At 41.3% G+C, this 14,523-nt stretch overlaps 2 protein-coding genes across 5 annotated transcripts in view; one reads left to right on the forward strand and one right to left on the reverse strand.

The window, feature by feature from the left end:
• Positions 1–7,732, forward strand: part of REL (REL proto-oncogene, NF-kB subunit) — a 33,837-nt gene extending 26,105 nt beyond the window's left edge. For all 3 annotated transcript variants that reach the window (XM_042827397.1, XM_042827406.1, XM_042827415.1), the window contains 5 exons: positions 3,226–3,330; positions 3,631–3,843; positions 4,205–4,273; positions 4,400–4,474; positions 5,090–7,732. In XM_042827397.1, the coding sequence (XP_042683331.1) occupies positions 3,226–3,330; positions 3,631–3,843; positions 4,205–4,273; positions 4,400–4,474; positions 5,090–5,892 (1,265 nt within the window). In that variant the 3' untranslated portion in view covers positions 5,893–7,732. The remainder of the gene's footprint in view (positions 1–3,225; positions 3,331–3,630; positions 3,844–4,204; positions 4,274–4,399; positions 4,475–5,089) is intronic.
• Positions 7,571–14,523, reverse strand: part of PUS10 (pseudouridine synthase 10) — a 31,028-nt gene continuing 24,075 nt past the window's right edge. For both annotated transcript variants that reach the window (XM_042827436.1, XM_042827430.1), the window contains exons 11-17: positions 14,206–14,262; positions 13,219–13,295; positions 13,059–13,114; positions 12,816–12,933; positions 11,499–11,641; positions 10,790–10,889; positions 7,571–9,760 (exon numbers count right to left, since the gene is read on the reverse strand). In XM_042827436.1, the coding sequence (XP_042683370.1) occupies positions 9,722–9,760; positions 10,790–10,889; positions 11,499–11,641; positions 12,816–12,933; positions 13,059–13,114; positions 13,219–13,295; positions 14,206–14,262 (590 nt within the window). In that variant the 3' untranslated portion in view covers positions 7,571–9,721. The remainder of the gene's footprint in view (positions 9,761–10,789; positions 10,890–11,498; positions 11,642–12,815; positions 12,934–13,058; positions 13,115–13,218; positions 13,296–14,205; positions 14,263–14,523) is intronic.

Consider the following 14,523-nt stretch of genomic DNA (forward strand, 5'->3'; position numbering starts at 1 on the left):
CTGCTCTCAAGGACCGCTCCTCCCAGTCTGTATGGATGCCTGGGATTCCTCCAGACCAAGTGCCAAACCCTGCACTCTGCTGTGTTGAACCTCATCGGGTTCACCCAGGCCCACCTTTCTAGCTTGTTGAGGTCCCTCTGAATGGCATCCCTTCCTTCCATTGTGTCGACTGCACTGCTCAGCTTGGTGTCATCAGCAAATTGCTGAGGGTGCACTCGATTCCATCACTGATGTCATTGATAAAGATGTTGAAGAGCACCAGTCTCAAACAGACCCCTGGGGGACGCCACTCACTACTGGCCTTCGCCTGGATACAGAGCCGTTGATCACCACCCTTTGTCTTTTATGAAAATGTTTAATATGAACTCAAGCATTTTTTGTGTATCTAGAATTACGTAGAAGTTGAAATTGGCTGAGAACACTCAGTAATAATTTGGGTTGAGAAAGAGTCGATACACAGGATTTGCAGCTACATCTCAGATGCCATTTAAAAAAATGCCAAATCACAATTAGTCGTCTGTGTTGATTGACGTCATTCTTTGCTAAGCTGCTGAAATGGCAGCTGCACAGAGGGGAAGCTTGGGTTTTAATGTGGGTATATGTGGGCAGATTCTGATTCACTGTAGGTATCTAAAATCCTCCATGTAACATAGCAGCAGTGTAAATAGTGCATAACTGCAACCACGAAATCACAAAAGTTATGCTGCTCTTGTCTGAAATGAGCAGAATTTCTTGAAAAAAAAAAAACAAATAAAGAAAGCCTTTGTAAATCAGCTCTGTCATAGAATACTGAGTAAACTCAGGTTACCACTTTGGATAAGTGATAAAAATGTACAGTACATTGGGCTTGGGAATCCTGTGTTATTATTTCAAGCTTTTGCAGCCCTGTTGAGATCAGAAGCAAAAACATACTTAGAGCTTCTCTGAAAATCACGTTCAGATTTTAAATCCGGTCTTTTCTTTATTCTCTATCACCAGTCTGGGTAGCAGACATGAATAAGAATAATCGGAATATAATGTAGAAGCAGTGATGTCAGCAGAGACTGAAAGTTTACAAAGTCCATTATGATAGGCAGTTTCTGTTTTCAGTTATTTTATAATGTTAGCTGCTTTTGAACAAAAATCTCCCAAGTTGTCTGTCTTACCACCCCCAAAACTCTTGGGAAGAGTCACAGAAAGCAGCTTACTGTTTCTGAGAAGTTGGGAAGAGCATGTTCTCATGCTGTTGTTGAAAATGGTAGTTTGACAAGTTGCATGTACTTGCTGAGGACATGCTGTCGGGGGTTAAGGAACAGGAACTGAGCAGAGCTGAAGAGGTGGGGAGGCGGGCGTGGGAGCAGGGTGGCACAAGTGGCCCCGCAGGCAGCTTCCCTCTGGGCTCCCACCTCCCTCACTGTCCTTCCCAGCGCTCAGGCTGACGGCAGCGGGGCGTCTGCCAGCGTTGGGGTTTCTTTCCTTTTCCCTTCTAGATTCCACTACAGTAGTTAACAGAAACAAACAAACAAACAAAAACCAGCAACCACAGGTTAGAACCCCTTCCCTAAAGCCTGTTAGAAAGCACAGTGCTGTTCAAGCTTACCGAAGTGAAACCAAGGTAAAATTAAGCTTCTCCTTGCAATTCTTAATTTACTCTTCCTTTGAAAAACGAACAGCTACACTGCCAGTCATATGATCCTGTACTGCTTCTGGTATGGTTTTCTTTCCCCTCCCTTCGAAGTTTCTGATTCATACAGAAATGAAGTGTCGTGTGGTCAGTGAGGCTGTAGCACCCACTTCTGTTGATGAGGATGATGATAATAGTGCAGGCAGCAACTGTGTCCCTGGGCTCTGGCCCAAGGTTACCAGGAGCTCTGTTCTGAACATAGCCTGTATGGTGCTGCAGGTTCCCTACACAGGGCCAAATAATGTCAGGCAAAGATTGACTTAAACTGATCTTCCAAAGTAGATTTTCCATTTTTTGAGTGTGACACCTTGAGTTCTGTGTTTCATCTCTGTGTGTGGAGCAGGGAGCCAGACAGGGCCTACCTTGCAGCATCAGATGAAGGGCATTTAAGTACATCTGGAGTTGGGAGTTTTGATGTAATGAAACTGGAGAACATTGCAGGACAGTGTGGTTTCGTTCTGTTGGGATTAGAGAGCAGGAAATGATTCAGGAAATAAGGAATATGGTCACTTGTGATAGCAGTTACTTTGTATGTTAAATGGATAGGGGGTCTTAAAATGGGTATGTGCTCATATACTTGAAAGCACCAACGGAACATAAATGCACAGGAGGTTTATTTGAAGGTCTAGGGAGTTCTTTCACTCTGGCTTTTTTTTATTTTTTTTAACACTTATGAATCATTATACTGTGACATTAGTGCCCTTTTAAATAAATTGTGACACCACCCACAAAATGGTGAGGGACCTGTTGTTCCTTCGTTCAGTTTTTTGTCTGCATTTACCCTGCAGACTGCTGTTGTTGACCTGAGCCAGACGCAGGAGTTGTACTGGTCAGGGCTTTGGTGTAGCAACCAGGCTGTTCAAGACACAGTGTGCAAACTTTGGTTGTGTTTCATTTGTTGCAATCTGCAGTGCTATCAGAGGCTGTGCAGAGGGCAGTGCTCTGCCAGAACTGTGCTGTGAGTCTGGGGTTCAACTTCCAGCAGTTTTGAATGTTAGGCTCCTAGATCTGTTTTCAACTGCCTAGATGGGGTAAGAGAGGAGAGTTTTGATTGCCAGATAAAGCTGTGAATAGAACTACAACTGCACACTTGAGGGGATTTTCTAGAATTGCTAGCCCAGCATTTTCCAGAGAAGTGTGACTGCAACTTGTAACCAGTCACTCAGAAAACTGCTCTGATTCTACAGCTTGAAGAAGGGCAGTAGTGCTGAGCACAACTTTGTCATGTGGGAAAATACTTGGAGACTATTCTAGAACAATTAGGGAGTGTCACATCCCCACTTAAGGGGAAGGAAGGTGGCCCTTTACAGAGAGTGAGCGGCACAGCTGTGCTGGAATCTCTGTTTGAGATAAGTGATCAAGAGCAGTAAGAGCCACGTTTCCTTGCTGTCACTGTATTTGCGTGGAACATCAAGCCCTGCTGGACTGACATTTTTGGTGTGGATTTACGCTCCTCCAGCTGCTGTGTTCCCTTTATGTACACTTAATTACCTGCACCTCCCCTTCAATAGTGACAAAGTTATAGTGATTATTTATGATCAAACTTGTCTGTTTGTTTCCAGGAGCTCCCAACACAGCAGAACTGAGAATTTGTCGTGTGAATAAGAACTGTGGAAGTGTAAAGGGAGGAGATGAAATTTTTCTTCTGTGTGACAAAGTTCAAAAAGGTAACCTTGGCTAGGACTTCCCTTACTCCAAATGGCCAACACTCCACTTTCTAGCTGAGGAACTGAAACTCTCCACTGTACTCCTATCTAAGTGGACTGCTTTTAGCTGAGCAGAATCAATTCCAGGATCAGGAGCTCTAAATACCTCTGAAAAATATTCTGTGCCTTAAAGTCAAACCATTTAATTTGGCTCTGAGTTTGGAGTCTGATTCCTTTCTTTGTTCCCCTTCCCACCTTTGCTGCTGCTGCAAGTTTTCAGTTTTCTTCAGCTTAACAAGGATCTTATTTCTAATGAACTAGATGACATAGAAGTCAGATTTGTCTTGGACAACTGGGAGGCAAAAGGCTCCTTCTCCCAAGCTGATGTTCATCGCCAGGTCGCAATTGTGTTCAGAACACCGCCGTTCCTCAGAGACATCACAGAACCCATCACAGTGAAGATGCAGTTGCGAAGACCTTCAGACCAGGAAGTCAGTGAACCAATGGATTTCAGATATTTACCAGATGAAAAGGGTATGGGTCCCATTAGCTGGCTTCCTTAAAGGTTGTTTTCAGTGCAGAATTCTTGTTGACAATGAACAGTAACCTACTGAGTTTAAAAAAATAATCCATACTATTATGACAACATAGATTTTGGAGTTTTTTCTAAAACTAACAGTAGCCAATTTGCTCTCTTTTTCAGTGAAAATATCAAGAGTTATGGTTAATAACACTTCTTCGGTTTTTTAGAGTATAGCCATATCTCAAATATTTCTCTTTAAATACATTTTACTACAACAGGGAGCCACTAGTCAAGTTTCAGAAACTTCTTTTCACAAATTATTTCCAAAGGTATTTTAATTAACAGTTTTTCATCCCGCTCCTTTCATTGTAGATCCGTATGGTAACAAAGCAAAAAGGCAGAGATCAACACTGGCTTGGCAAAAGCTCATACAGGACTGTGGTAAGGAAAATACTCAGCCTCTTTTTTTTTTTTTTTTTTTTGGTCTGAGTGAACTTAACAGTTACGAAGAATCATTTTGTTCAGAAGCAAACCTTCAAAGTGAATTCATGCTTTCTTCTGTCACAGGATCAGCTGTGACAGAGAGGCCAAAAGCGGCTCCTATCCCCACTGTCAACCCTGAAGGAAAGCTGATTAAGAAAGGTAAATTTCTGCTCGCGTCTCCCAGTCCAGCAGCAGATGGAAGCAAGCAGTGTCTGACTGCTGAGGGGAGAGGCTGGCGCTTTCAGGAGGGAGCACTGAAGTTCCCAAGGCAGCAGCAGTACAGTCTCTCACTACTCCTCAGCTGGAATTTTCTCTTTCCCCAGGAGAGCACTATAGTGCTTTCAACATAAAGATTAAATTTAAATGAAATCAAAATTACTTTAGAAGCCTATTTAAGGATTACTTGCTTTAGTTGCTACTTAAATGTAGCTTTAGTTAAGTGCTGATTTTCGCTAGGTTCAGACACTTTCTTTCAGACATAAGGCTCAGACATGAGGCCTCCCCATCTCTTTGCTTGGAACCTGTAATATTTTCTCAAGGTTTTTCTTCCTGTAAAGTAAGCCTACCATTCTTTATTTAAATGTAAGCTGTTCTCTTAGAAGGGGAACAAGGCAGCTGTCTAGAAGTACAGTGCGCCTGGACAGCATTAAAGCAAGTGCTGGTCCACATGTAATCACATTGAGCTAGCACTGGTTTTGCTTTTTTTTTTTTTTAACCATCTGTAACTTAACATAAAAAATGGTATAAGAATTCAGTAATATCTTTCCTTTTCAGAGCCAAATATGTTCTCACCTACGCTGATGCTGCCTGGGCTAGGAACGCTGGGGAGCTCCAGTCAGATGTACCCTGCGTGCAGCCAGATGCCCACCCAGCCTGCGCAGCTTGGCCCTGGGAAGCAGGACACACTCCCTTCCTGCTGGCAGCAGCTGTACAGCCCGTCCCCTTCAGCCAGCAGCCTGCTCAGCATGCACCCGCACAACAGCTTCACAGCAGAAGTGCCTCAGCCTGGTGCTCAGGGCAGTAGCTCTGTCCCGGCTTTCCACGATAACCCACTGAACTGGCCCGATGAGAAGGATTCCAGTTTTTACAGGAATTTTGGCAGCACAGATGGGATGGGAGCAGCGATGGTGTCAGCTGCAGACATGCAGAGTGCTTCCAGTAGCAGCATCGTCCACGCCGGTCACCAGGCCGGTGCCACTGCTGCAAGCATCATCAACATGGAGACCAGTGACATGAACTGCACCAGTCTCAACTTTGAAAAGTATACTCAGGTGCTAAACGTAAGCAACCACAGGCAGCAGCTCCATCAGGTGCCTGCAACATGCCCACCTGTGGCAGCCCCTGGCAGCACTGCCTTCAGTTCACAACCAAATTTAGCTGATACAGCAGTTTACAGCAGCTTTCTAGACCAAGAAGTTTTAAGTGATTCAAGACTATCGACCAACCCTCTCCAGAACCATCAGAACAGCCTCACCCTTACAGATGACCAGTTCTACGACACCGATGGTGTCCACACCGATGAGCTCTATCAGTCTTTCCAGTTAGACACCAACATGCTACAAAGCTATAACCATTGAGCCAGCAGCAGGCTGAGGCAGGCACATAGAGCTTTTCCAAGGAGTAACTCACCCTTCTGCTTTCTCTTTCAGAATGCTACTGTGCAAACCTCATGATACAACTTAAAGTTATACATATATCAATCAGCCCAAAGACTGGTGCCCATGAAGAAGCATTTGGGGTGCTGTACCTTCAAAGCTCTTCTTAAACATTTGTATGGTGTTGGAAAAAGGAATTACTAATACTTAAAGCATTGGGAAGAAAAGCTGATATCTTCAGAAGGGTCAGATTTCCAATAATTCACAGGGTTAATACTGTCTAAAAATAAAACATTTTGCTACAGAAATTAAATTAACATTTCAGAAGGACAAACTAGGAAAAAACTGCACGTGGGCACTCTAGTTCAGACTCACCTGACATATTTTATTCATCTTGCTTGAAAGATATAGGTTTCTTACCCTCTTTCACATAAAATATTTTTCTCCTAAAACAAAATCATGCATTGATTTTTTTTTTTATTTTTTTTCATGTTTCACCACATTCCATTTGCTTTCAAGGCAAATTTACTCTAAAGAAATTTAATGACTATGTCATTGTTAGATATGTTTTAAAGACCGGAAGGTTTGAGTTTTTAAATAGTCCAGCTCTGTTGTAAATGCATCACTGCACAGAAGAATGAGCAGAAAGTAAGGACTTCTCTGCACTTCATCCCGAGTGCACTATTTTAAATGACAAATCCCTGTTGCTTTAGGAATGGAGCATGCTGTTATTTCTCCAGAATTTGTTTGGTGTGTGTGTGTGTGTAGCCACGATGCGCATTTTATTTTGAACTACAGAAATGCAGTCAAAGCACCTGCCCGTTCCTTCCTCAGACGGCCCAGCAGTTTCCTGCTATGCAAGTGACTGCTGAAAGGCTCAGGTCTGGCTCCCTATCAGCCCTCATGGGAAGAGGTGAAATGCAGCCCACCCCAACGCGCTGTGTCAACAATGCGAGGCCGTTCCAATCAGTGTCAATTAAAACAGCCTAAAGTCCGCGGTATCGAGAACCAGAGCTTCCTCTCTTCTGCTAGCTTCCCAGTCTCCACTCTGAGGCCTGAGACACAAGATGTCCAGTGGCACCTCGCGTAGCTATCTGGCTAGGTAAGGCACTCAGGTCTGTGTTAGGGCTTTGCTATTTTACTGCTGATGTACGAAGCATCACAGCAAGAAATATATCAGTGTATTTATTTATACGGCTGGTTATTGTGGCAGATAGGGCTTAAGAACCTAATTTTTACTGTTTGGCTATCTAAAAGTGCACCATGGAAAAAAGCAATAAATAGCATGCTTGGATATGCAGGGAACAGAAACCACAACCACAAGACAAAAAGCCACTTGAGATGTACAGTCACACACCAGATAGAAAGGAACTCCAAAAACCTCCATGGTTTAAGGGAAAGCAGCAATTACTCAGTGCAGTAATTCACTGCGTGCAGAGCCACGAGGTGCTGCAGCTGTAAGGCATTACATCAGTTTCACGGGCCTGACAGAAGGGGCTCTTCCACAGTGTACAAATGAAGTCTGGGAAACTGCTCCCCATCACCCCATGTACCCAACTCCACACTTATAGCAGTTTTTCTCACTCCTGCAACACACCTTTCTGGGAGCATAAAAGAGATACAAAGAACGCTTGCATTGTGTCATTTATTCAGTTCTTCCTTTTTAAGTTCTCAATGTTTAAGTTTATTGAATGTAAACATTTTCTTTATAGAATGCTCTTTATAGCACAATTTGTTTTTACAGTATAATTAAATATTTTCAAAATTCTGTTTTCCTTTGTAAACAAGTTGGTTTGGTAATTAAAGAACTGGTTATACTGAGTCCTGAGCTTCTTCAGCCTTCTCAGCCTTGCAACACTACAAGACATGTTAGAGAAGCCACGCAGAGCTGCTGGGATTTGGGTTGCTTGTCCTGGGTCTTCCTAGAATATTTTACGTTACATTCACAACTGCTGCTGGCCACGGTGCAGTAAGGAGTCCTCAGCACTTGGCAGTTCTTTGTGGCACAGTAGCATGACTGACGGACAGGGAGGACAGAGGCACTCATGTTCAGCCAAGGCTGTGCTACTGGCACAGCTTTGTGCAGCAGGGGGTTTGCTTTGGGTGAGCAGCTACTTGGAGAAGTACAACAGCTTCATCCAAGTCCTTCTGGTATGAAGAAATATGATAAGGAACACTGGCTCTTAGATTTTAGCATTTACACGTAATCTGCTAGAAAACATCTACTGTTTCACATTTACCACAAGAACAAAATTAAATCTTGCTCTTACTACTCTTAGGAAATGTCCTACTGGAGTATTCACAAGTAGGTATTTTACATTTGAAAACAAGATGAACTGTCTCTGAACTGCAACAGGAGCAGAAGTCCCAGTTAGCACCATTTCCCCTTTGGGACACCTCTTCTAATGTCTGTTTTGTCCAGCCTACGTGTGTTTCCAGTGTATAGAACTTATACACCATTTGTGTCAAGAAATAACACAGTAGCCTGAAGTTTTCTCTTCCTTCTTTCCTGAATAGTTTCTGAAGATATCCATCGTTCACAACAGTTCCATTCTGGGCAAAGATTTATGTATGAGACAACTACTCCTAGGATCAGTTCTCATAACAGCCCTATGACTGAAATTGAGAGAATCTTGCTGTCTGAATCATGGCTCATTTTTGCATTTAAAACATGGGACCTTCTGAACAACTCCTATGCTTTGTTATGTCACTGTGGACTAGGAAAACAAACGAGGAAAGTTTTGACAGCCCATGACAGAGTATGTAAAATTCAGGCTAACTTTTCAAGATGAGTTTTTACATGGGCCTTTTGAGCCTTCACCTGCAGTTACCACCTAGCTGTTCTGTGAGGTCCTGGCACCACTGACTTCACGGTAACATCTCCGTAATCTTTCACTGCCCCCACTGTTTTCCCTGAAAAATAATCACCCTTTATTTCTGAAATGTTCATTAATGAAGAGCCTTAAAGTCCAAACCTTAATTTCCTGAGTTTATTGGTATCCCTATTTTTCACTAGGATTCCACCACGCACTTTTGCCAGGAATCCCCAGCCTGACGGTGACTCAGGGAAATCCTATGCTTGAAGAGGCCTGTAATTCAGCTAAAGAGCTGCTGAGGAGGCAAACACCTCAAATGGAGTTTCTACAAAACATCACTGGTGTTTTTAAATGAGAGACACTTGATTTTAAGTGCAAAGTTCTTATCTGGAAACTCTTCTTGCTTTGAAAAGTGCTGTGGGAAGCACATCTGCCCATCTCTGAAACCAACGCTGATCAAAAAGCAGCTGGCACAGGGCAGAATACCTCCTTCAGGCACTGTCCTGTGGGCTTGGTTAACAGCCCTGCACAAGTAGTGCTCAGAAAGTGTTAGAGCTGCATTCCAGGTGATTCAGTGCTGTTCGCACCCAGATCAGAAAGCTACAGCATTAAATATAAAAGCAATAATAATAATTAAAAAATCTAGCTGTATTGGTTAACTTTTTTTAATTAAACATTTCAAACAGTACTGCATTAAGCACATTTGTTGTACCTACTCAGCACACCATTTGTTTTTCTTTGCAGATTTTTAAAAGATTTGTTATCAATACATTAGCTTGCCAAAATTGCTGTACGCAGAGAAGAACATTTTAAAAAAGCTAGATATTGAATGACCACCACTTGAGTGAGTTGAACAAAGGAGCAGTGTCCTTTGGCAGATCAACATGATCCAAATGTTCAACAAAAATACTTTGTAACCAAGTTGTAGTACTGTACAGCCTTCAGTAAACTACTGCTGACCGGGGAGCTGCTGTGTGACATCCCAACTCGTGAAGCTAATTCTCCAGGGCTGGAGGCCAGTCAATGTCCACAGACTAGAAGAGCAGGAAAAGAAGGTAAAGATGAGCAGATTGGGCAAGTCTCTTCCTATTGATAGAATACCATCTCTGTGCTTGTCAGCTACAGGTTAATGCTGGAAAGCAACAGTAAATAGACATGATGTGACAAGGAGGAGAAAGTGGCAGGAAACAGCCACCTTCTTCCAGTGGCCTCACGAGTGTCTGTAGAGCATTTTCTGGGAGCAAGGGTTTTTTTACAAAGCAGAATTGCAACTACTTGTACTACAGCTGCCCAGCATGTCGGGCGGCACTGCTGAGCGTGCAAAGCTGCTTGTTCAAAGTGTGAGCCGTGTGAGAGCAATGCTTATCAGCCTTGGCCAAGTTAGGCACTCCTGCTTTCAGAGCTAACTGAAGTGTCCTCTGCAAGCTCTCTTTCTGTATTGTCCTACCAAAGATACACATAAATCTGCAAGTCTGTTCTACAAGAAGTAACATTTAGACAGTATTCTGGAAATATATTAAAACAAGCGTGTTGATAACTGGCTACCAGAAGTGAAAACTTATGTTTTAAATTGACCTTGCCAAACCACCAGGTTCAATATTAAATTCAAATCACAACATACATTCTTTTAATCAAAATAAATGTTGTAGTTACAGGTTATTATCTACCCAATCTGACTCTGCTAAGTGAACGCTTATATTTAGTTTGAACCAGTGGTAAAAGAGGAAGTCAACTCTTTCCTATTTTTCATCCAACTCCTTTTTCAAAAGAAATGATGTAAACATAATACGAAAAGAAAAGGTTCTGTTCCAATGGATACTAATAATAAGTGTCATGAATTCAAGGTACATCCTCTCATCCTTCCCCTTTCTCAGCAGAGGAAATCCCACATGACAAAAGCACGTGGCAGCACAGTACAAACCACAGTCTTTGCATAAATGTCAAATTTTCTATTAACTGTGGTAAGAAATGTTGATTTAGTTAGACTAAATTCACTGAAAGAGCCTCACAAATGCAATTACATCACTGATTTCCAGGAAAGTGAAAAAGAATGAACAACTCACTTCTACGTCCAACTCCAGAATGTCCGTGGTTCTGTTCAGCAGGGAGCCAATATTTGGCTTTGTTCTTCCAAAGTCTCCATGCACAAATTCTTTAACATAGCTAACAACAGCGGTTAAGGAAAGGTCTGTTTCACCACAAAGAACTCAAAAAAAAAGAAAAAGAAAGAAAAAAAAGAGAGGGAAGAAGACAGGAGGGGAGAGGAGAATGGACATCCGCTAAGCCCACGCCCGCCTTAAAAGACTGCTCATTCTTGGCTTTGGACTCCACTGCCAAAAATTGTATTATCAGTCTCTATTTTATGTTCTGTTCCAAAGTGTGTGGCAACTACGGCTAAGCTTCTGAGTATAATCAAACCACAATATGCATTACAGGGCATTAAGTACTGTGGAAAAGTTATTTTCTAAGGTAAAAATTTTCCACTTGAATTAAAAGGGGCTTAAGTGTACCTTTAACCAATACATTTATACAGATATCACACACTTTAGAGCTATCAGAGTAGTCATAAAAAAACAACAAAAAAAAACAACAAAAAAACCCACCCCACAACTGAATGTGAAATTCTGACATAAAAACAAACATCAGCAACATGAGACTGCTGAAGAGCAGATTTAGAAACATTGCAAAGGTAAAAGCAAGAAACTTCCCACTGCTTACAGTACCCTAATCAACAACCAACATTGATGTGTTGAGTAACAGCACTGAAGATACGTTCCTGCTTGTGTTTTCAGATGCAGGCGAAAGTGATGCTCATCTATGTACTCAGACTTCATGGTGTGAATGATTCGACATCTTAAAGCCAGAGGCCTTCTATGAAGAACCCGGAGTGGTGTCTTCTGGTCAAGTTTTAATTCCTATTACAAGAGGTAAATAACTGAGGAAGGAAGCATGCAACATCCTGCACAGACTGAGGTAAAGGCACATGGAGCATTAGGCAATCACATCTCTTCTTACTCTGTGTTAAGTTGAGAAATCTCCTCATGGAAGAACTATTTATGTATTTATTTATTTATTTATTCATTTATGTTTACCAAAGGAAAAAAGAACAGCCATCTCAAAAGCTATATGAGAAGGTCTCATATAAAGACAGTGTAATGGAATCACAAATACAGAATAATCTTGCAATCTCAATGGTCATTTGTTGGAATAACTCCAGGATTTAAAGTCACACTGAGAGCCTCAGGCGATCTAAAATAAAATAAAAATCCCACACACAAAATGCATTATCTAAAGCACAGCTTTAGAAACAACAGAGAGAGCTAGAAGAAACAAACTGAAATACGATCTCACAATAGACTTTTTAAAAGCTCATTCCCTATTCTCATCCGCTTCCCCAGATGAGATGCAGTTTGAAAAGTAACCTTTCAGGAAGTGGGTAGGCGTGCTTAAAAAAAAACAACGAACCACCACCAGAAACAGCTCACAACACTTGTTATCCTGAACTGTAGTGTTTTTAGCCCACAGCTGAGAATCATTTCATGGCCAAAGCCTGTAGGCAACAGTGCAATGCTACAAAAACTGACGACATTCCTTCACCAGCATCGCCTCTATGACCTACATTTGGAGGAAGTTCTTATTGGCAAAGCCCACCTGTCACACTGAGCACTTGGTTAGGTCTGTTTGCACTAGTTTCCATAGACCTTACAAACTCCTAACTGCTGCAGCTGTGAAAGAACAGCTTTAGAACATGCAGAACAAGACCATCACCATTCCTTTTACTTAACACACAATTTGAGAGAAAGATAGGAGTGCCAGAATTCCCCCTCTTCCATTATTTTTTACTAACTGGTCTACTGAAAGGCCAACATTATACGGTAATTTGTCTTGACTAACAAACAACTGTAGGGCTGACATGGCAATGACGAAATGAGTGAGAAGGGGGAAGTGAAAAGAGGTACAAAAGTCCTAGAATCTTGATCAAAAACAAGCAACAGAGAAAGAAATACATCCATGAGTGCATTCATATAAACTCTCCTCTAAGATACCAGGAAAGGCACTACATAAATTACCCAAAAGAGCTACACATACCTTGATATTATCTAGAAATGCAATATGTTCTTTCTGTATTGTTTTGTCTGTCCATATTAAGGCGCTATAGGTCTTCGTTTTTTCCTCTTCACCTTCCTTCATACGACCAATTGCCTCTCTAAACAAAAGAAATGAATTGCTCACACACCATACAAATAATCTTATAATGATGTGAGCAAGAATGCTTGCAAAACTCCCAAAGCATCACACTAAAATCCCTTGCCAGTGATAATAAATACTGACCTGGTGACAAGTTGTAAATCTCGGACCTGTATTTTGTCTGAAGAGTTATTAATTGTCTGTGAGATTTAAAAAAAAAAAAAAAAAAGAATCAGTTAGGAAAACTGCTCAGCTAGAGAAGAAATACATATTCTATGAATTCCACAAGGTGCAAATTATTTACCTGCTGAAGTCCCTTCATTTCCTCAGCAGTAAAATGTATTCTATGAGGATTCACAAGCTCAATTGCAAAAGGCCTTCCTGGAAACATGCACAATCATAAAATATAAAAACATATTGTTCTAAATTAACGTTTGAATTTATGCAGTAAGGTCAGAAGGTGTGAAAATTGTCTGCTGTTACGCAAAGAGGGATAAGAACTTGTGGGTTTAGGGATGTAGCATCAGATGGAAGGAAAGAAACTAAGGGACTTTTTTGGCTATTAAACCATAGTATCAGCAATAAGTGCAAATTACTACTTCCCAGAAGGCATCTTGTAGAAGTCTGTGCTAATTAAAAAATAAAATAAGAAAAAAAGTTAATTAGCTTATTTTCTGTCACCTATAGCAATGCCCAGGCACAAGATGATGTTAAATCCCACTCCCTCAGCTAAACATCTGTTGCAAGAGCTGCACTTTCTATGCTCAGGGCCAGGGATGATCCCCACTATAAGCAGTGCCAAGAACTGCACTACAAATCAGTCAGCAACTAGAACACATCATTGTTAGTCTTCACTTTTTCTCTCCTCTGGATTGTAGATTCAGCACATTTTCCAATACCAACCTTTAGAAAAGCAGCCAAGTTCAAAAAAACAGAGTCTTCCCCAGTGACAGTGAAGCAAAGTACAGGGGCTCAAAAGAAAACAAGACAGGAATCTGTCTGACACAAAAGATATAAAAATAGGAAGCAAATAAAATACTTCTAACCAGTTGCGCTTTTCCATGCATCTGTGTAGCCAGGACAGTGGAAAAAGGTCTACTTTTTCAGTTCTTTTTGAGAAACGGTTCAGTCATTAGGAACAAATACATAAACATCACTAAAATGTATCCAAGATAAAATTTCAAAGTATGTCTAGTCAACTTAAGCACTTAGCCTTCAGCGGTCTATTAAGTTAATTCAGTTAACCATTTTGTTTGCTTGCGTGCTCTACTGAGGATGTTTCTAGCCTTACCATTGCCTAGTGTTCTCACATCCACGTCTTCTCTTCCAGAGGAAGAAAAATTAAAGCCTATAACAGATTTGAACAAGGAAGTTTATTTTACATTTTAATACCCACCACAGCTTTGAAAAGGTGAGATATTCTAAACTACTTTAAAACATACTAGAAATAGTTATGTTAATAAAATGAAGCCTGCACTGTATTAGAACAAATCAGGGAACAGTTACTGTTTATTTCTTCAGGTTCACAAATTTCTTGAAGAACTCCTAATTCTTTGGCCTGAATGTGACAAACCTGAATCCGCCCTGCTTGGACCATCCTAAAGGAGTT

Source organism: Centrocercus urophasianus, unplaced genomic scaffold, assembly GCF_019232065.1.
Source record: "Centrocercus urophasianus isolate 14NV4802_14NV808 unplaced genomic scaffold, USGS_Curo_1.0 seq_10, whole genome shotgun sequence".
In the NCBI taxonomy this organism is placed as follows: domain Eukaryota; kingdom Metazoa; phylum Chordata; class Aves; order Galliformes; family Phasianidae; genus Centrocercus; species Centrocercus urophasianus.